Raw genomic sequence first — 20,944 nt, 5'->3', positions numbered from 1 at the left:
TACTCATCAGTTGTTGTAAATATATAATTATAAATAAAATTATCAACATTTTTTGTAATAATTGTTGTTATTAAAGGTAGTTTGAGATGGAGCAGCAATGTTGGTGATCTATCCATACCATTTTTTGGCACTCCGTTTTGTATCAATGGAATACGGTTACTAGAGTGTATTTATGGACCCTGCAGGCCGACAAATAGAGATTCTGAAGAGGTACGTAGTCTTGAAACCTGAAATATTAAACTCTATAAACTCGAACCACACCTATAATGTAGTTATAATAGATAATATACTTTTGAACAAATCATTTTTAACATTAACTGCAGTACACTTCAACCTATACTATAGGGAATCAACGGCCATCCAACTGGCCAAAAAAGACGATTTCGAGTGCAGCCAACTAAAAAGCTCTGGTGTAAGGCCCAGATCACTGTTAGGGAGTTAACCGTGTATCCAGACTACATCGTTCCAACATCCTGTAACAACAAACACCAGGTGAGACTGTGGGAGTTAAACAAAGAAAAATCAAATTTACTCAACAAATTTTTAACAATGTATATGACGTTGCTTAAAGGAACTAATCATCTTAAAGCCAGCCTCAACACTAATTGCGTTGTGTCCAAATTATTGTAGATGGAACGAGTCATTAAACCATCGCTCTTGAACAAGTTAAAAATCGATAAAGAACACAATGAAGCGCAAATTAAAAAAATAAAGAGGTTTTTTGTCAAAGTTCCAAACCAGCAAGCACACACAAACCACCCACATGGAGAAGTGTGCGGCATTTCCAATGGGGTCCATCCGCTTATAATAGAGAAAATCCACGAGCTTGTTGCAGCAGGTGAGGCATACTGATTTTAAACATTCATCAAACTTTAATGGCAATACGGCGTACTGAAAAGAAAAGGTGGCCCATTATCATCCAGAACTATTGGGCTGTTTTTATTAAATAGGTGTAACACAGTGGCAGGAAGTTAAAAAGTTACTTACCTACCATGTGGAAAACATGTTGTTCCAAGATGATAAAAGTCCAAGGCCCTCAACACTTAACCGGTCATTTTATCCAACCAGCACAGACATCTCACCATTGACTCAATATTTTCTAGGAACCATTGACTGGAGAGATGTTGATGAAAACTCCTGATTTTCGCCAATCATTCGATCATGCCGAGATATCAGCCATGCGAGAACGAGTCAAATCACTTTGTCAACATTATAATTCTTGTATTTCGAACGATTTCTGAGCAAATCCTCTGTCGATAATTACTAATTTATCGCTAAATATACATGCTTATTTAAAAAAAGATATAAAAGTTATCTAAACAGTGTATTTTAAAATTAAGATACATTGTTTAGAGATTTGTTCACCCACTCATACTCATACTCATACACGCATATGATCTCTCAAAAGTAGTTTTCGTGTTATTACGCAATCGGCACAAGTGACGTCACGACATGAACTGCTGTACAAATAGTAAATCCCGGGTGTAGATAAAAAGCGGGCGCGGACGACGGACGCGGAAGACGGACGCGGACGCGGACGACGGACGCGGAAGACGGACGCGGACGCGGACGACGGACGCGGACGACGGACGCAGACGGCGGACGCGGACGGCGGACGCAGAAGTAAGACGAACGTCTGTTCGTACAAACGTCTGTTTGTTGTGGGCGGGAATTGCAAATGATTTATTGTAGGAGTTTGACAGTAATTTAAACGTGCTTTATCTTTCAGGATAAATTTTTTGACCTCATTATTTAAAGCAATTAAACATGCATATTTCAATTTCAGTCAGTCATATAGAGTGTAACACAATAAAACCTCATTGTATTTTTTTCATGTTTTGTCAATGGCATTTCACTCATGTTGGCCTTACGTGAGTGAGCCTTGCTTTTCCAATTTTAAAAAAAGTCAATCTTATATTACTCAAATCATACGATAAAGAAAATATGTTTTAATTGAAACCATAAGTAAGTAAAAGCTTTGCATGCATTTATGCAAAGAATGTCCTACAGGTAATTTCCTTTTTAAAGATAAGATAAGAATTACGGTGGCTCACAAGGGCCACCACACAAAATAAAAATATTAATACACACACAAAATAAAAATACACTCACAAAATACATTATACACACACAAAATAAAAATACACACACAAAATAAAAATACACACACAAAATAAAAATACACACGCAAAATACATTATACACACACAAAATAAAAATACACACACAAAATAAAAATACACACACAAAATATGATTGCGGGCGCTTGCAGTGTCGGATTGTCGGACTATCATATTATCAGTTTGTAATTGTTGTAAATTGTCATGTTATGTTGTGTAGTGTGTGAATATACCGTATGATAAATTGTAAAATGTTTGTCATATATTACTAGACAAATAGGAAAATACGTATATAGTTATTAAACTGTGGTTTCAGTGGAAATCCTGTACGTAATGCCACATTGGGTAGAAAAAGTGCTCCTAAGTATTTTGAATTTACGTACAGGATTTCCACTGAAACCACAGTTTAATAACTATATACGTATTTTCCTATTTGTCTAGTAATATATGACAAACATTTTACAATTTATCATACGGTATATTCACACACTACACAACATAACATGACAATTTACAACAATTACAAACTGATAATATGATAGTCCGACAATTTTTATTTTGTGTGTGTATTTTTATTTTGTGTGTGTATAATGTATTTTGCGTGTGTATTTTTATTTTGTGTGTGTATAATGTATTTTGCGTGTGTATTTTTATTTTGTGTGTGTATTTTTATTTTGTGTGTGTATTAATATTTTTATTTTGTGTGGTGGCCCTTGTGAGCCACCGTACTTGTGAGCCACCGTAATAGCCAATCAAAACAGGCAAACCAAATAAATCAACGTAGCCATCTTTTGTACTTTAGTAAATTTCAATTTTTTCAGCAGCATACGACAATTGCAAATCGCAGGCGCAGACTTAATTTGCAGCAACAGACTTAACTTGCAGAAACAGACTTAACTTGCAGCAACAGACTTAACTTGCAGCAACAGACTTAACTTGCAGCAACAGACTTAACTTGCAGCAACCGACTTAATTTGCAGCAACAGACTTATGTAAGTTGCATGTCCCTTTTGGGCCACCGTAGGATACGACAAAGGCACAGAATAGATATGGCTGCCGTGTAAAGTTCCCCGGATGCTGCGGACACGAACATCAAAGGTTCCGACATCGAGTGGCGCTTCTGTATATATCTATTCTGTGACAAAGGTTTTAACCATTGAGTTCTATAATAACTGGAGCGGCTAAGTGGACTGGGAACTGTTGTAAAAAACATGGCGGCCAACGGACGTATTTCCGCTGAAATGATCGCTTTGCAGAAAAATAATATTCTCGACCTCCCCCTGGTGTCTATAGTAAATTATAAAGAATTTTTCAAAAACAAACACGATATCACAGAATATGGATATCGTTAGTTCCATAATCTGTGACGATTCTTTTTTGTCATTTCTTTTATAATGCCAACACTTCAATCGTTCAATTGTTGGATGTCGTAGTTTCCACAAAAAGGAACATATCGCTTCTCACAGGTGAGGTAGTTCTTTGTTTTGTTAGTCCGTCAACGATTGAAAAGCAATTATACATGCACTTGAAAAGCCATAAAATACATATTAAAGATCGTATTTTTTAAGACAGACTTCAACGCCAAATATACTGATGTTTTCCTGTTTATAAAACTCTGTATACTTGTAAAATTCTTATAAAATTCTGTATACTTTTCTGTCATTTGTTAATGCATGAAATCGTAAATTTACCCGTTCTATTTGCAAAATAGTTTCCTAAAGCAAAAGACACTGCATAATATTTTGCTCTGTATCAAAAATGTGATCTGGTATCAAAAGAAATGATCAGCCCTAACGGTACCTAATGATTTGGAGCAGAGCTTGTATGTTCTATTTATTGACAACATGCAGGGAAGATCAAGGAGTAAAGATGACTGGTGATGTTATTGACTGAGGCAGAGTCTTAAAAATGATAATGCTGTAAAGATAATTGATTTTATTGTCTCCCTCTCCAGAGTTATTTAATTTGATCATGGTCAAATTCTATGGATGGAGACAATGGATTCACTAAGGATGCCTTGGAATGCTTTGTTAAAGTTCATGATCCAAAGAAAGATGGCAAGAAGGTTGTGTGTGTTTTGATGCTTAATGAATGTCAATTCACAAACATGTAAAATGGAAGGCCATAAAGTTTGTGTCTATGTAAACATTTGTACTGAGATTGATGATGATTCGATGCAGATGTGAAGCTTCAAACTGTATGTAAAGCCATTGGTTTTATGTAACTTAATGTTTAAATCATGTCATATCTTTATCAAAATATTTTAGTTGAGTGTTGTTTGAATGTTACTAATATCTAATGCACTATACTGAAGCATTAAAGATTCAGTGATGAAACCTTTAAAGTTATTGTACTGTATATTTATATATTTTTATATTTCTTCAAGAAAAATTTGAGCTTATTTACCTATTAGAGTACAGAATGGAGATTTATCATATGCATTACTGCTGCTTTTTTAAAGAAAAGTTTTCACTCTTTCAAAGCTTTTCTACAAATTTTTGCTTCTTATTTCTTATCATGAAATTGATGATATAGAGGTAATATAATCCAATAACTTTCTAATTTCTGCTTTAAGCTTCTAGCATACAAGTTCTATAGGTATGTAATTCATTTGGTTTTATTGCCTTGCTATGACATATCTACTTGCACTTCATCATTCTTGTATGAACAAAACACCAGATGTGGATACAGAGAACAAAATGCACTACCAACTGCTTATGAAATTTATTATTGAGGTGAAGACTGTGTTAATCATTCAAATTATAGTGCACTTATATTGCAAATATAGGAAAAACAAAACAAAGTGAAAAGTAAGATAGAAGTATTAAAACTACAAATGAATTATAAACACCATTGGAAGCATAAGTGTTTTGATGATTATTTGCATTTTGCCCAATTCATATATCAATACAACAAAATCAAAATGTGCTACAACTTCACAGTATTTGATGCAGTTGCACTTCAGAACATCACAAAAAGGTTACTTAAAGTAATTTCTACACAATATTGTTTGTTTTTATTTACCAAACCTATGCAGACTTGAGTCTTTTTGAAATTTCATATGAAACTTAATTACAGAAAATCCGTAAATATCCTGAGATTTAATATGTACTTTTTTAAAGAAACAAGTAAAAATCCTACAATTGTGGCGAAAAAAGCCATTGCCCATTGCATGCAAAGAAGCAAAATAGCAATGATAACAAATAAGCTGACTTCTCTCTCGTGAGCCGTGGAGATGAACTATGATATACTTTTTTGTATAGACTAAAGAGTTTAATCGATCAAACAAATTTGACGCTGGTAAGAAAACGACGCACATCTGCATTCATACATGTGTAGCCGACATATAGGTCTTTCGTCGATAGTTATAAATGCATCCTCGTAGGAGCAGATAACTGACAACCACAGTTGACTCCTGCTGTTATGAATTTAAGGTTTTACCTTGATTTTCATCAAAAATTGCTTGCCGAATCCCAAATACACATATACATTTTCTCACTCTTTCCTCAGAGGAGGGAAATTGTGAAATTTTCGAAAAGCGGTCAATTTCGGTAAATCTCAGCGGCAACGGACGAAATCCTCCATGTTTTTTACAACATCAGATATCTAAGGCCGCGCTTGAGATAGCCGCTCCAGTTATTATAGAACTCAATGGTTTTAACCCGTGAAATTCTTAAAATGACGTTTGCATAAATTAGCATAAACTCAACAAATCGACGAAATAAATAGAGTCCTTAAGTGGTGACGTCACGTTTCCATGGTGCTAAAAATCTCAGTTCCAAACAAGCGCCCATTCGAGACATTATCCATCGCTTCGCTTTTTTATTTCTTCTCAGAAGAGAAGAAATCTATAAAAAAGGGGGAAAACCACTTAAGTCAGATCACATTGAAGCATTTACTTACCAGCAGAGTGTTTTACGAGTAGAAGTACACGCAAGAATGAAAGAAAAGGTTTATAAAGTGACGGTGAATGCCAAATGTCAAGATTAAGTTTTACACTGTTTTGTTGCCCAAATGAACACGAGGGCGTGATTCTCTTGTAGTGAAATAAAAAGGCTTTTAATGAACGATTTGTTTTAAAATAATGATACTCGTCGGTTTTCAGTCCTCAAATTGACCTACCACTACTAGTTTGGTGTGAGGGAGTTGTGGTAACAGGCTATACATATATTTGCATTTTTATTAATAAACACAAGGATAACATGGTATTTAAAAGACATGGAAATATGGTACATCATTTAATGTTGTTTTCCTGGGGGGAAGGAAAATTCCCATATAAAAGTGATGGGATGTTCATGGGAAATGTTCAGAAAGACTCCTTTAGGGTAACTGTGGGCAGTACTTGCTTTTATTTTTATCCCCAAAAAGACATCCATTGTAAAACATATGTCAAAACTTCTTTTAACTTCTGTTCTCCTAAACATGATAAAAGAATTCTCGCAGTGATCTAATTTGACACCCTATGTAATCCCTAGGAGGTAAAATCATCCCTTTACTGTTATATTAGAATGCTACACCCACCCACCTCTAGCTGTATTTTCTTCTAAGTAAGCCTCAGTCTACAAATTATTTCATTTCTATTTGAACAATAATTATTAAAAAAACTGTCCAATGTAGTCTTCAAGCATAAAACTACTCAAAACATATCTTCACATCCCTCTTTGATGAGAGAGAAATTGCAAATTTAAGTGTTCCACATAACTGAAACAAAATGTCAGCATAGCAGTGCAAATACAAAGGAATGACACCTAAAATTTTGAAGTCTTTCAGCCTAGCATTGGCTCTTTTGACATGAATCTGTGCTTTAGCTATGGCTTTTGTTTTCTTGACCTCACTCTCTGTGAAAGTTCCATTATTCAGAAAAGGTGGAATATTGACAGGTGGAGCAGGCCTTGTACAATAGGATGATCATGTAAAGCAAAAAAAAGAATGAGAAAAAAAAAAGTTTTAATAATTACTACCACTGTCGATAATCCTTGAACAGATACTTAAGCATTTTCATCTGCTTGCCACCTAAACAATCATCAAAATAACAGGAATTAACAAGCGAAATAGTTAGTATTAAATGATATGTTTCATTATTAACTAACAATTAATGACCAACAACAATAACAGTTTAAAAGTGTCACATTCCAAAATTACTTAACACGTTTTTTGCCAAAGCTGCGACTTGCTCTTCCTTGCTTGCCTTCATCTCATCAGACAAACAAACATAATTATCACAATTCTTGATTTTCATGGGTGTCTTAAGGAATAACCAACAAAGAAAGGGCACCAACATCTCGCCTAATAACAAAGAGTATCTAATGATATTATTTTGTACGGAGCCATTAGTATGGCGCACATGAAAATCAAATTCACAGATTACTTTAAAAACGGATCACTTTCTTCTATACCAATTGAATGTTAAAAGTTCATTGACAATGGCTGCTTCATCAAACCAAATATAAAAGGTGTCATGTTCAATGGAAGCAAAACAAGACATGCCAGAAGTCATTATCTCACAGTCCAAATTTTCTTTTTTTTACAAACATACAAAGCGACTTGTAGAGACGACGAAAACAATTTTCGCTTTATTATAAAAAACATGTCATATAGATAGACATTAACAAAAGAAACAGCAACCATAGCGTTGCTGCAAAATTGCAACGTCCAATTTAAATTTATTGCAAAACCAATCAAAATCGTTCATATTCATTGCACAACTTTAAATTCATTATATAAAATTCAAAATTTTCAATCCGTACCACGACCCAACGGCTTTATCCTCCAAGTCGAATCTTTTTAAAAAGCATTGATATGTGGTTCATCTTTTTTACAGCGAATTTTGTTGTAGATGGACAACTTTTCGCAATAGACAGAATATTTCACAATAAAAAACCGTCTGTGAAAAATTATACTTGTAAAATGTAAATGTTCATCCCTTTTCATGCAAAAGAAACCGCAAGTTATTAGTACCCTTACAGATCTTCTTTCTCAACCACTAAACCATAAATTTTCTTTTACTGCTCAACAATCTTTTAAAAAAAAGGTGTACGAACAGCAAGTAGATTTAGATTATGTTCTTAATCCATGAAAGCCACATTCAATGATGAAATCTTTGGGACTATCTATAAACATCTTTACAATTTTTTGAAGATCACATTCAGTTTCTGTTAAAAAATTTATATTTTTCTCGTTATTATAAAGCATCATGTAAGTTGTGGTATTCATAACGATCGTGACTAAAACACCACACGAGTACATACGAGTACATACGAGTAACATACGAGTACATTATATGTTTGTAAATGATGATCGTCCAGGTTAATAAAGTCCTGAGAAGGACTGTTTTTGATGTTGTTGACTGACGTTTCGACAACCTTAGCGGTAGTCATCTTCAGAGTCAAATGAGGAGTAAACGTCAGGTTAGCCGTATTTGTTGTCTGGTTCTTACGTCATCGACAACCTTAGCGGTAGTCATCTTCAGAGTCAAATGAGGAGTAAACGTCAGGTTAGCCGTATTTGTTGTCTGGTTCGACGTTTACTCCTCATTTGACTCTGAAGATGACTACCGCTAAGGTTGTCGAAACGTCAGTCAACAACATCAAAAACAGTCCTTCTCAGGACTTTATTAACCTGGACGATCATCATTTACAAACATATAACGATACTCCCGGGTTCAAACCATTTACTTTAATACGAGTACATACGAGTGACATACGAGTACATACGAGTAACATACAAGTACATACGAGTAACATACGAGTACATACGAGTGACATACGACTATTTTCTGGTCAACAAATGAGAAACAACACAATTTCTTCAATACATTGATATTTGCGTTTATTTTTCCTTGTATTTGTGTGGACTTTGGGGCAACCATTTGATGGATTTAAATGCTGAAAAGGTATTTTACTTTCATACTACATTCATTTGTATGTTTTAGTTGAATTTGTTATAGATATTTTGTCGATGCGATTTACCAGTATTTGAGCGCTTTTTGAAACACTTTCACCTAGGAAATACATATTTATGAAAGCGATTAAATAAACAACATATAAATAATGCTTTCAAAACGGGCTACATGAAATAAATGTACATTATATATATTTGAATTAAATGAGAGTTGCAACATTATAAGTATCAACATGTAACAAACAAAAAAGTATGCAAGAGCTTTATTTCCTAAAGCCCATGGCACAAATTTATTGAAAATAAAAACTATGTGGTAGAGAATGTAAAAAAATCAAATATATTCAAAGCACTGTAACTTCCATGCCTGAATTTTCATTAGAATAACAAAGTATATTAAAGCTACATTGACCTTGTTTGATGTAGGTGTGGTATAATTGGCAACAAATTGATCAACATGTGTCTGATCATAGAACATCAGCTGTTCAAATAGAGGTTTTCCAATACTCTGCCCAGCTTTTTCCTTCGTCCAATAAAAGAGCATCAAGAGACTCAAAGATCACACCATCAGTCTTCAATAAAATGGTGAAGGATAAAATCATGCAATGTAGTTGAGTTCAATGATGCAAATGATGCAGTCAAAAAGGTGTTTAAGATAGCATTGCTAATGTTCTTTTTACTAAATTGTCATTGTTAAACAAGTAATACGAATATACTCACTTTGGGACAAGCAGGACAGATAGTTCCTTCATCAAGCTCAGGAATAACACAGCTCAACATGTTTAGTTTATGTCTGTAAATTCTGAAAAAAAACAATGACACAAAGAAAGCAATTATGCACTCTTAAACAAATGACATAAACAAAATACAGTGCAATACAGTTATACTTGAGGAAAAATCCTTTCCCATCATAAACTTTAGCATTTTGATTTCCTCCAATTAAATACATCTCTTAAGATGAGATTCTTAGGCTATAAAATTGACTACAACTTTCCCAGCAATTCATAATGTACAGCAGTGCAATAAATCAGTGACCTACATGCAATTACCTGTATTCTTCAAAAGCATCTATAATGACAGGATACATTTTTGGTGTTGCATAAGAAGAAAATATGTGGTTATGATTAAACTCTTCAAATGACTGACAAATGCTTTTTATTGATGCCTGGCATTCCATCTGCACAGAATGAACCAATTCAAAAAACTCAATTGCAAATGCAATTCTTGGTTTTGTAGGTGTTCCACCCCAAAGGCCAAATTGCTTGATGTATCTACACGTTGTAACAGATGCAAATATTATTACTCTCTTAGGCTTTGTCAATAATTATCAGTTAGCTACAGAGTCTTTTCATCAGTCGCCATGTTGGAGGAAGATCGCATATAGTGAAAAGAGTTCATGTTAATTTCATGCTCTGTTGAGCATCTTTGATGTAGCCCTCCATAATGGCTGCTTTGACGTAAAGCGAATACCCAAATATACAGAAATCTTACTTTTGTCTCTGATGCAGTACCATATTCATCCGTTCCGCATATGTATAAAACATTGTGCTGCCTAAGTCGACAGAACCTATTGGAAAATACCAAAAATACGAATTATTGTAAAGAAAACAGTTGAAGTAAAAAGTGGCAGTACTGGATCCACCGTTCGTCAACATAAATTATAAGCTGCTCAATTCTAAATTCAAAATATTTTCAGAAAAACACTACGAGTTTTGAATTTCTAAAGAATATAATTTTGCCAATGAACTTGTGTCTAAAGGCTGATTTCCATTCGGGGAAAATTATAGCGCGATCGACTTTTTGAGATCACTTTCTTTTCAATTGTAAGCTGTGAACCGGAACAGTTTCACACTCTGCACGCAATTCAAAGGAAAGTGATCGCGCGACAATTTGCACTCAATGGAAATCAGCCAGGGGCTAGAAGCTGCCGGGGTGAAGACGTAGTCATTGTCTGTTTTCACCACATTTAATGTCTCATAATTACTTAATTAAAAATTCTATTCATTTAAAGCTTTTCAAACATTTGCCATTTTTTGTTTTTGAAAGAAGCACGGTTAATTCAAGTGACGTCAATCCGTAAGTCTGCACTCTTATTAAATCATGCCACTAGACTCAAATAACATGATTTCTGTAGTTATATAAATTTTCTATCTCGAATACATGGGCCGGCAGTGCCAACGATACAAAAAATACAGCAATAAAATTTTACAAGTTAAAAAAAATTCCTTACAACTTAATACCACCTTTACACAAACTTGGCTTGCATGACAAAAAAAACTACCTTGATTTCAAATTCATATAGCTGATACAACTGAGAACAATTTCGGCAAATTCGTATAATAAACATCAGTAACTACAGTCTACACAACATACCGTGCGAATACATCAGCGCTCAAGACACAACCAATAATATTTCCCAAATGTGGCACATTATTAACATACGGTAAAGCTGACGTGATTAAGATATTTTTCTCCCCATCTTTAGGTAGACTAAAAGACAAAAGATAAACACTGAAATGTGTGGTATACGTGCACTACGTTTTTAATGTAAACGCAAAATCTTCATTCCAATAGTTTTGAAAAAAGAAACGATTCTCACATTCATCAGTAAGGCACTAGGATCTGAATGTTTATTTATCAAAAGCACGAAATTCAATTGTTTTGAAAATACGTATAACATGACAGTATTTTCTAACATTTTCTGAAACTTTCGAGTGTTCTTTCCTTGGGTAGTGCCATGAAACAGAAGATAGCTGTTACTTAGCGACCATATAGAAAAGAAATTTATGTAGGCTTCATTTTGACTCTCAATGATAAAGTGTAAAACCATTGAGAGCTTCGATAGAGCCAAGTAGCAACCCAACGTTCAATGAAAACATCCAAAATTAACAGTGTAAAGTATTGAGAGCTTCAACAGAGCTGAGTAGCTACCAAACGTTTAATGCAAACATCCAAAAACATCAGACTTACATTGGATGTTCAAGAACACGTCTTTTGGGAATTTTTTTCGTTTGCCAATTTGCTATAGCTTCGTTGATTTCCATTTCATCAACATCATGAACATTCTAGAAATTATGGATACATAAACATTAACTACACTGCTGGATGAAGTTCTTAACACAAATGAGCAACATCACCTCATCCTGTTCCAGGTTTTTAGTAGGAGCTACAAAACACAAAAAATTATTCATTATAACTTTCATATTCCTCCTTTTATTGAAAAATGATTCATTATAACTTTCATATTCCTCCTTTTGTAGTCGAAGACGAGAGAAATAATTTCACAGCAATCAGTTCTTCATATTTAACGAAAACTTTAAAAACAATCACCACCTAATATTACAAAACGTGATCTTAAACTCAAGAACATACTTGTAGAGCAAACAAAATCTTGCTTGCAGACAAAATTAGGATGATAACACAGAACAGATAAAAACTTTAATCAAAAGATGCTGTATACAAGTATAATTAGCGAAAGATATAATAAGCAAAATACATAAAATCTTTGAATAAGTAGAAAACCTTCAGGTACTCTTAAATCCTTCTTCGTACATGGTATTGAGTATGATGAGTTGTAGGCCAGAATAGCCTCCTGTATTAAAATAAAACAGAAAGATATTAATTGACTCTTTCGTTCAACATTTATCAAGAGAGAATACTAAATCGCAGGAACAATTGATTTCCACACCTTGAACACATCAGGCCCTTTCCTTTCAGTAATGGCTTGTGATAAAGAATAAAATTTATTGTTTTTCATAAGATTATTGAACCACGTCATCACTTGGCAAAAGTGGTCGTTTATGTCTAGCTCTACAAAAGAAATCAAACGAATTTATGTAAACAAATTAATCAGATTGCGTTTTGATATATTCTATGATAAACAATACATTAAAGCAACCTTTTACATGTGAAGACTGTGCCAGTAAGGGATAGAGCGTTCCCCAAACAACAACATCTGACAAGGATAGTTTGTTCTGAATGAACATAAAACACATTTTCAATTCTTTAGAAGCACACTTCATGCATATGCACAGAAGAAACATACCACTTTGTTCTAACAAGAAAGGCATGTTATCTAATTATTAATATTAATTTATGAAAAAATTTTAGTTTGGTCTTCCTCATGATATTAAACATTTATATACATTGTGGTTTCTGAGCCTGTATAGCTTCATCAAAACATGCAGAAAAAGAATATAAGAAGCAAAATACATTTCCATTTGGCATCAAACTATTCCAAGTATTTCTAACACAAAAGCAACACATTAGAACAGTTCAATTAAACTTGTTTGGGTGAGCTTTTATACATAATGTTTGCATAATGACTCAAAAAAAAATGCAAACAGTTTGTGCAGAATAAATCTCAAAGTAACATTCTAATGGCAGGAAATATAGTAACAATATTTGAATGGTTTATCTAACCATGGATGAATAATCACAGCATTAATTCCTGGCAACACCCTACATCTACATTTTACAATTTGATTTATCTCTGACACAACACAAATGATCAAAAATAAATGTGCCCAATGAAGTTAGACAAGGCCAGCTTGTTTGATGAGCTACATATGGCTTCAACAATCATCCAGACCAACACAAAGAAAAAACACTATTTCACAAGTTAAGCAATGCTAGTGATACATGATTGTACTAACCCCAGCTATATATTTAGCTTCAGGTTTTAGGTGTGATTCCAAATGTGAAAGACATTCTTTGATATTGCTAACATCCATGCAACAATTTGGTGTGAATGAGGATGCCAAAAAAGAGAACATTGATGGCTAGAATAACGATTTAGTAAATCTAAATATTACTGATAATATTTCCTTCCCATTAGATGAATATAAGCAGTGTGCGATGTGCAATTTGCACATCGTTTCTGTGCCTGTATAGCTTCATCAAAACATGCATGAAAAAGAATATAAGAAGCAATATATATTTTCCAGTGGTTTTTTCTGAACTAATTCGCACACTGATATAAGAATGTACATAGTTTTGACATAAATTTTAGCTTTATTAATGCATTGCACCTGTAACTTCAAGAGATCCCATTCCATCCAATGGTCTTCAAAGGATAAATTTTCAACTTTTATTTCATATCTTTTGTGAGTCTCACATTTCAATAGATACCTTAGAATGTAGTACTTACGTATAAAAGTTACATACTTAATACTTATAAATGCAGAACTAAATTCTACCTTGCTCAGTAATGAACTTTAATACGAATGTACCTACGTAAATAGCACTTACCGAGTGATTGCATTTGCACTAAAAAGGTAACGATCATTTTCCACTTCCAAAAATGGCAGCTAAATAAATGATAAAAAATTTCAGTGCATAGTCACAATGTACAAATGTAGCCTATCCATGGTGAAATTCCTGAGTAGGATCTTGTAAGATCCTGTTACAATCCTCAACTGGATTCTATTTGGGATTTTCATCATGGATCCAGCATTAACTATTAGTTCTATATCATTATGTGTAACTTAACACAAGTAATTTATTGTATAACTGAGGAAAAATGTCACCTACGTATAATGTGTAACATATTGGAACTAATCAGTGATCAACAAACAATTGATTTTCTGTGTGTAACATGAAGCACCAACTACGTACAGAAAAGTACAAAACATTCAAAAACTAAGAAGCAATAGCAATAGCAACACAATACTAAGACAAAAGACACTCCGTATGAAGTAAACATTATTTGATCTAAACATTTTGACAAGTGTTAAATGTCATCACCAGTAGAAAAATGAAATGGAATGGTTTTCCATGTTGGCTTACAAACAAATTGATCAAAATCTACACAAAACCTCTCAAACATAACCGTGAAGAAATCACACAACCTGTTACTTGGATCCATCTACACTTCATAGGTTTTAAAGGTTGTAGAATTGTTAAAAGTTGCAAATGCAAGATTTCTCATTATCTCAAAAAACTTGTAAAATTTATAAATCACTGGGAAACTGTTGAAATTAAAAACTTCTCATTACAAAAGGTTAAAACTCCTTAGCAATACAATAGTTACGTGGTTTACAAATTCAATTGCCCTGATTGTAATGCCTCATATATCGGGAAGACTGATAGATACCTCTACACACAAATTAAAGAACATGCAAAATCGGACAAATCAGAGATTCACAATCATATAAATAATTGTGAGCAATTTAAACATATCAGTTTCTTACTAAATTTGCCTGCTAATCTAATAGATTTTAATTATTCTTTAGTTCAGCTGACATAATTTTTAAAAACTGTAAAATTATTGATCATTTTAAAAATTGGTTCTTACAATTATTTAAAGAGGCCTATCACATTCATCTTAACACTACTTTACAGAATCATGATGTTCGTGCATCATGTGTGTTAACAATTTTCGGTTGATTATTTATTGATTTTATTTAGATGATGTTTAATCACAATTTTTGAAAAGCTAAGATTTTTCTACTGATGATGACAAGTAACAACTTGTTGAAATGTTTAGATTAAATAATGTTTACTTTATAAGGAGTGTCTATTGTCTTGTGTTTTACTAAAATACTCTTTAGACGTCGTAATTTTTAGACAATACCAGCACTACAACAAATTAATACTAAAAGAATCTAATAATAATGATACATTGATAGAATGTATAACTACTTGTATTGATATTCTACAGTTGTTTATATGATGCCTGCTCTTGATTTCATCACATAACCAAATGGTACTTACCTTTGCTTCTTTGAGAAAGGGAAACCTTTTTAATGATTCTGCAAAAAAATAAAAAAGTGCAAATAAGAAGTTGTTTTATGATAATACTTTTTTAAAAAATTAATGCAGAACTATACAAGAGTTTTTTATTGCTCCATTATTGTTCAACTCAAAGATTCATGTAGTTTAATGTTGTTAATGGCATATATTGAAGACATAACTAAAATAGCACTTTCATAAACAATTTCTTCACAATTTTCTCAATATCCAATCAATTCATAACTTTAGGTTCACAAAGGAATTTCCAAATTCTCTAAGTAATTTTGTTAGATATTAAGCAATAAGTAGATAAATTATTCAACAACATGTACAAAAAAGCAAAAGCTCTTACGATAATACTAACATAATAATTTCCAAAGCAAACTATTTATATGTAAAAGGTTAACTAAACTTACATACCATTTTTTTCGACGTATTCAACAGTAAGGTTAGTTTCAGCTAATTTGTCTGCCACTAATATTCGTAGCGTTAAAGGATTAAATTTATCTGTGTAAAGTTTCATTGCCTCAAAATAGCAAGAAGCGGACTCTTTACGTTTCAAAACATGAATAAATTCGACATTAAAGCGTGTGAAAGCTTTGAAAAGCGAAATCATAAAGCCAGTTTAACAGGCATCGAACATTTATAAACACGTTGTATACGTAAATACAACGTCAATGATGCAATCATGAAAAGCCCATATGTACATATAGTACGTATTCCATATATGGATATATATTGCACAATCCATAAGAGCAAATACACGACGCTAAAGCGCAAATACATGACGATAAAGAGCAAATACACGACGTGGTTGGTGGTCAACAGTGGGTTTTACTTTCTATGAATACAGCCTCACTAAAGGCGGCAAGTGAGACAGGCTTTGGTCTTTAATGGAAAAAAGATTGTACTCTATTGATAAAAGCAGTCCCATCTCGATGTAATGAAGAAGGTACTATAACTATTAATGCTTTGTATTTTATCAACGTCAATGATGCAATCATGAAAGGCCCAGGTGGTTTTTGTTTGGCGAATGATTATAGCCAATCAGCGTGCTAGAAATTTCTGAAATAAACAACCATTTCATTTGATACAGGAATACCCGTTTAACACCATTATATTTAAAGCAAAGAAATAAACGTGTTTACTCGAACGTCAAAAGTTGCACCTGCTCGAGTAAGTCGAGAGTTATCACAAACGTCTCCGAGGTTTGCGTAAGCCAGTGCAAACACGAAAAACATCTTTTATTTTTTTTATAAAATACAATAATGCGAAACAGACAATTTTAAAACAAACGTTTTAATTTTTTCTCTTAAGAGTGTTCATGATCAATTCGCAAATTCTCTTTGACTAATTGATTGTTTTGATTGATTTGATTTGTTGAGCTCAGATCTGTTTTGAGCAGGCTAATGCAAACACGACTCTAGACCAATCACCGCACGCGTTTTGTTGTTTTTGTTTTATAAATGTGGTTATTTTATTTTATAAGGAGGCTGTCGTTCATCACGAGAGAGTTACATTGTAAAAGGGAACAAGTCAAAAACGTTTAGACATGCTTAGAGTTGGTTTAAATTATAAGTCAAAAAGGCAGAAGTTGTCTGAACCTTTGCAGTATACTTGGATGTTCTAGCTTCTTTTATGAGAAGAACTCTTGTAAACAAAAAGATAAGATTCGAAAGCATAAAATCCCGCTTTAGGTCCATGCTTCCCTTTACCCTCTTAATCGTTGGGCACTAGCACACCTCATGTTAACGTTTTGGTAGGATATTTCGACCTCTCCACGTTATCCTACTTGGGAATACCAATATAGCAAGCTTCTTCCCCGAGATCGCCTGGGATAGGCTTTGCTCGGGGTACGCAGGGAGAAGGCGAGCGCGACCGAAGTCTGGGCTCCTAATAAACCACTAATAAGCCACTGCATACTTAATCGCACCAAGCTTCCACTGCCAGTTGACACCTACTACATGAAGTATTACGAAAGTTGTCGTAGGATTGACATCATTACCACGCATGCTCAGAAGATTTCTTTGATAATTTGCGACTAAGAGAGCTATTTGCCATGAATTTAGTGCAACTGCACCAGTTAGTCGTTGCTATGACTATGGACAATTAGTCGAGTGGACTGTGCATGCTCGAGCGCACGCGCAGATGATTTTTCTATTAAATTGTTACTAAGCATAATATTTATTTCAAAATCTGTGCTGAAAGATACAGTTGGTCGTTACCATGCACTTGTTTTGACAAATGCATTTCAAACTCATCAACACTTTGTTACGCCACTCGTAATATCTTTGACAATGTTATATTTTTCTCCATAACTTTGTATCTGCATATTTTGTGCAGAAGCAATGTTCTAATATTTATGACAGATATTATAACTTGTGACTGAGGTAGAACAAATATTTGATAATGAAACTTCAAACGGTGACACAAAATCAGGCATTTCATATAATGACAGTTATAAAACTGTCATTATAAAACTTGCCTCTTTTCACCGAGAGGCAAGGAAATTGCTGAATGCTCTCAAAATCTAGTAGTATGAGTAAGTTTAAAGCAAGTATGATTTTAACACATGCTACTGTGGTCTAACTCACCCAAAAATAAAAATATATTTCATTCTGTAAAAATTGAAAGAAGTTTACGTACTTTCATTGTTGTAATTGGGAGCTGAGAAACAGACAAAGAAAAGATGGACATAAACAGCCATCCTACTATACAATTAGAAAGCTAAAGCTACTGTGTAGAGATGGGGGGGTGGGTAAACAAATTCTTAAACATTCGAGCGCACGCGCAGATGATTTTTCTATTAAATTGTTACTAAGCATAATATTTATTTCAAAATCTGTGCTGAAAGATACAGTTGGTCGTTACCATGCACTTGTTTTGACAAATGCATTTCAAACTCATCAACACTTTGTTACGCCACTCGTAATATCTGTGACAATGTTAGAGATGGTTATATTTTTCTCCATAACTTTGTATCTGCATATTTTGTGCAGAAGCAATTCTGTAATATTTATGACAGATATTATAACTTGTGACTGAGGTAGAACAAATATTTGATAATGAAACTTCAAACGGTGACACAAAATCAGGCATTTCATATAATGACAGTTATAAAACTGTGTTCCACAATACATTGATTATTTTCACCGAGAGGCAAGGAAATTGCTGATTGCTCTCAAAATCTAGTAATATGAGTAAGTTTAAAGCAAGTATGATTTTAACACATGCTACTTTGGTCTAACTCACCCAAAAATAAAAATATATTTCATTCTGTAAAAATTGAAAGATTGTAGAATTGAAAATGATTATCATGCGCATTGTTCTTATAATTTCATAAAAAAACATTTAACAGTAAGAAATCGACGAAATTAAATAAACGGCCAATTCAGAATTTTCATCTTGATCCTTTCGTTAGCATGGTCTGTGAGGTTGTTTAGCTGAAATTGAGAAAATGTATTTTAGCCCAAAGTCGAGTAACTTCTTGTATATGCTGATCACAACCACATTTCTTCATTTTTTCGCTGTTATCCAGTCAGAAATTTAAACTTAACGCTTGTCTCGGTGCGTAAATTGATTACATACATGCATGGTATGTTACTAAACTAACTGACGCGTAATACCGTCACTATTTTTATGTTCTTATGATATGTTCTTATGATGTTCATTTTTTTCATTTCTATACCGCCTTATAATGTCGCTAAAGGAAGACGGACATCCCAGCACAAAAAACTACATTGTAATTATTACATTATATTTATTGTTATTAGTACATTATACACATTACGGGGAAAGGTTGAGTGCTTTCGTCAGGTGTCAAATTGACGTTTTGTTTTCAATGCCTGGTGATCGAGGTAGCCTCAATATTTGGTTCGGAGGGGCCCCATCTAAGTTTGATCCACCATTGGCCATCCTGTGATGAAAACATAAAGCAACTACCGGGGGAGGAAGGGTAAAAATCCATTTTTAAACAGACGTACGTGTGACAAAATCTCCTCACCAAAAAGTTGATTTAAAATTGCTTAGATTAAAATTTACTAAAAGTGTTTCGATTCCTAATGTTTTGCAAGCATTTTCTTAGGGCCTAGTTGAATTTCGAAATAAAGAAAATGCGAAATTCTTTGTATTTCGCTGTTTACAAAATGTCCTACCTTTTGTAAATGAGGACATCGTTGGTGATGGTGATAACGTGCACCTGCTTTTAGAGGACGCTAAAATTCCATCAAGATATTGATGTTAGAAGTTAAATATACAACACAATAATTCACAACAAATACATAATTATTTTGTTTCCATATGATAAACATAGTTACAACTGCATTGAGCACAGTACGTCAACTTGGGATAGAAACAAAGAAACTACATGTACATCAGTTTATCAGCAGAAGTGAATAATATGTTTTTTTTATTTATACTACCTCTACCATGCTTTTACAGCTACCTATCTAAACAAATATAACTACTGATTGTTTAATGTGCCATTACAATAAGACATCGTATTGACATAATTCATGAAATGAGCAAGAACAGAATAGGATTAATAGTATATAGCTAAAATAGCAAACTTTGTAATCGAGTTTCCCTTAGGTAAAAGTTTGTCTTCATACAACGAGAATGAAATGTAAAACAGTCATTTGCATGCATCCATAATTATAACCCCATATGATAAATAATATGCACGAATTAAACTGTTTATTAGTTGATAACCATTATATGTGTACAGATGTGTATATCTGTGTATAGGCGTAGGAAGCGGAGGGGCTAAGGGAGCTTTAGCTCCCTATATTAGCCACCGCTCTCCTGTTATAAAAACTTAAAGCAACTACAGGGGGAGGATGGGTAAAAATCCATTTTTAAACAGACGTACGTGTGACAAATTATCTTCGCCAAAAAAATGATTTAAAATTGCTTAGATTAAATTTACCAGGAATGTTTCGATTCCTAAAGTTTTGCAAGCATTTTCTCGGGGCCTACTTGAATTTCGAAATAAAGAAAATGCGAAATTCTTTGTATTTCACTGTCAACAAAATGTCCTACCTTTTGTAAATGAGGACATCGTTGGTGAGGGTGACAACATACACTTGCTTTTAGAGGACGCTAAAATTCAGTCAAGATATGTTAGAAGTTAAATATACAACACAATAATTCACAACAAATACTTAATTATTTTGTTTCCATATGATAAAAATAGT

At 33.5% G+C, this 20,944-nt stretch overlaps 1 protein-coding gene, 1 long non-coding RNA gene and 1 other non-coding gene across 4 annotated transcripts; all 3 read right to left on the bottom strand.

The window, feature by feature from the left end:
* Positions 1-6,812: 6,812 nt before the first annotated feature.
* On the bottom strand, positions 6,813-7,351 carry LOC124454009. The gene is made up of 3 exons (XR_006951297.1): positions 7,263-7,351; positions 7,082-7,133; positions 6,813-6,958 (listed from the first exon to the last, which is right to left on the bottom strand). It is a non-coding gene; the product is annotated as an uncharacterized LOC124454009 (long non-coding RNA).
* Positions 7,352-10,169: 2,818 nt separating this feature from the next.
* Positions 10,170-16,464, bottom strand: LOC124454022 (methionine--tRNA ligase, cytoplasmic-like). 2 transcript variants are annotated; one of them, XM_047004834.1, is made up of 13 exons: positions 16,170-16,463; positions 15,732-15,769; positions 14,268-14,326; positions 14,048-14,147; positions 13,673-13,798; positions 12,916-12,991; positions 12,706-12,827; positions 12,540-12,609; positions 12,155-12,183; positions 11,988-12,082; positions 11,391-11,507; positions 10,509-10,584; positions 10,170-10,288 (listed from the first exon to the last, which is right to left on the bottom strand). In XM_047004834.1, exons 1-13 carry the CDS (start codon positions 16,363-16,365, stop codon positions 10,223-10,225), a joined length of 1,170 nt encoding a protein of 389 aa, XP_046860790.1. In that variant the 5' UTR covers positions 16,366-16,463; the 3' UTR covers positions 10,170-10,222. The 2 variants fall into 2 exon arrangements, with proteins under 2 accessions (XP_046860790.1, XP_046860791.1); XM_047004835.1 differs by lacking the exon at positions 13,673-13,798 and having other exon boundaries at positions 16,170-16,464.
* Positions 11,730-11,870, bottom strand: LOC124454048. The gene has a single exon (XR_006951322.1). It is a non-coding gene; the product is annotated as a small nucleolar RNA SNORA16B/SNORA16A family (small nucleolar RNA).
* Positions 16,465-20,944: the final 4,480 nt, after the last annotated feature.

The sequence above is a fragment of the Xenia sp. Carnegie-2017 genome, unplaced genomic scaffold (assembly GCF_021976095.1).
Source record: "Xenia sp. Carnegie-2017 unplaced genomic scaffold, XeniaSp_v1 HiC_scaffold_29, whole genome shotgun sequence".
In the NCBI taxonomy this organism is placed as follows: domain Eukaryota; kingdom Metazoa; phylum Cnidaria; class Anthozoa; order Malacalcyonacea; family Xeniidae; genus Xenia; species Xenia sp. Carnegie-2017.
The sequence above is the reverse complement of the archived record's forward strand: the minus strand, read 5'-3'. Positions and strand labels throughout refer to the sequence as shown.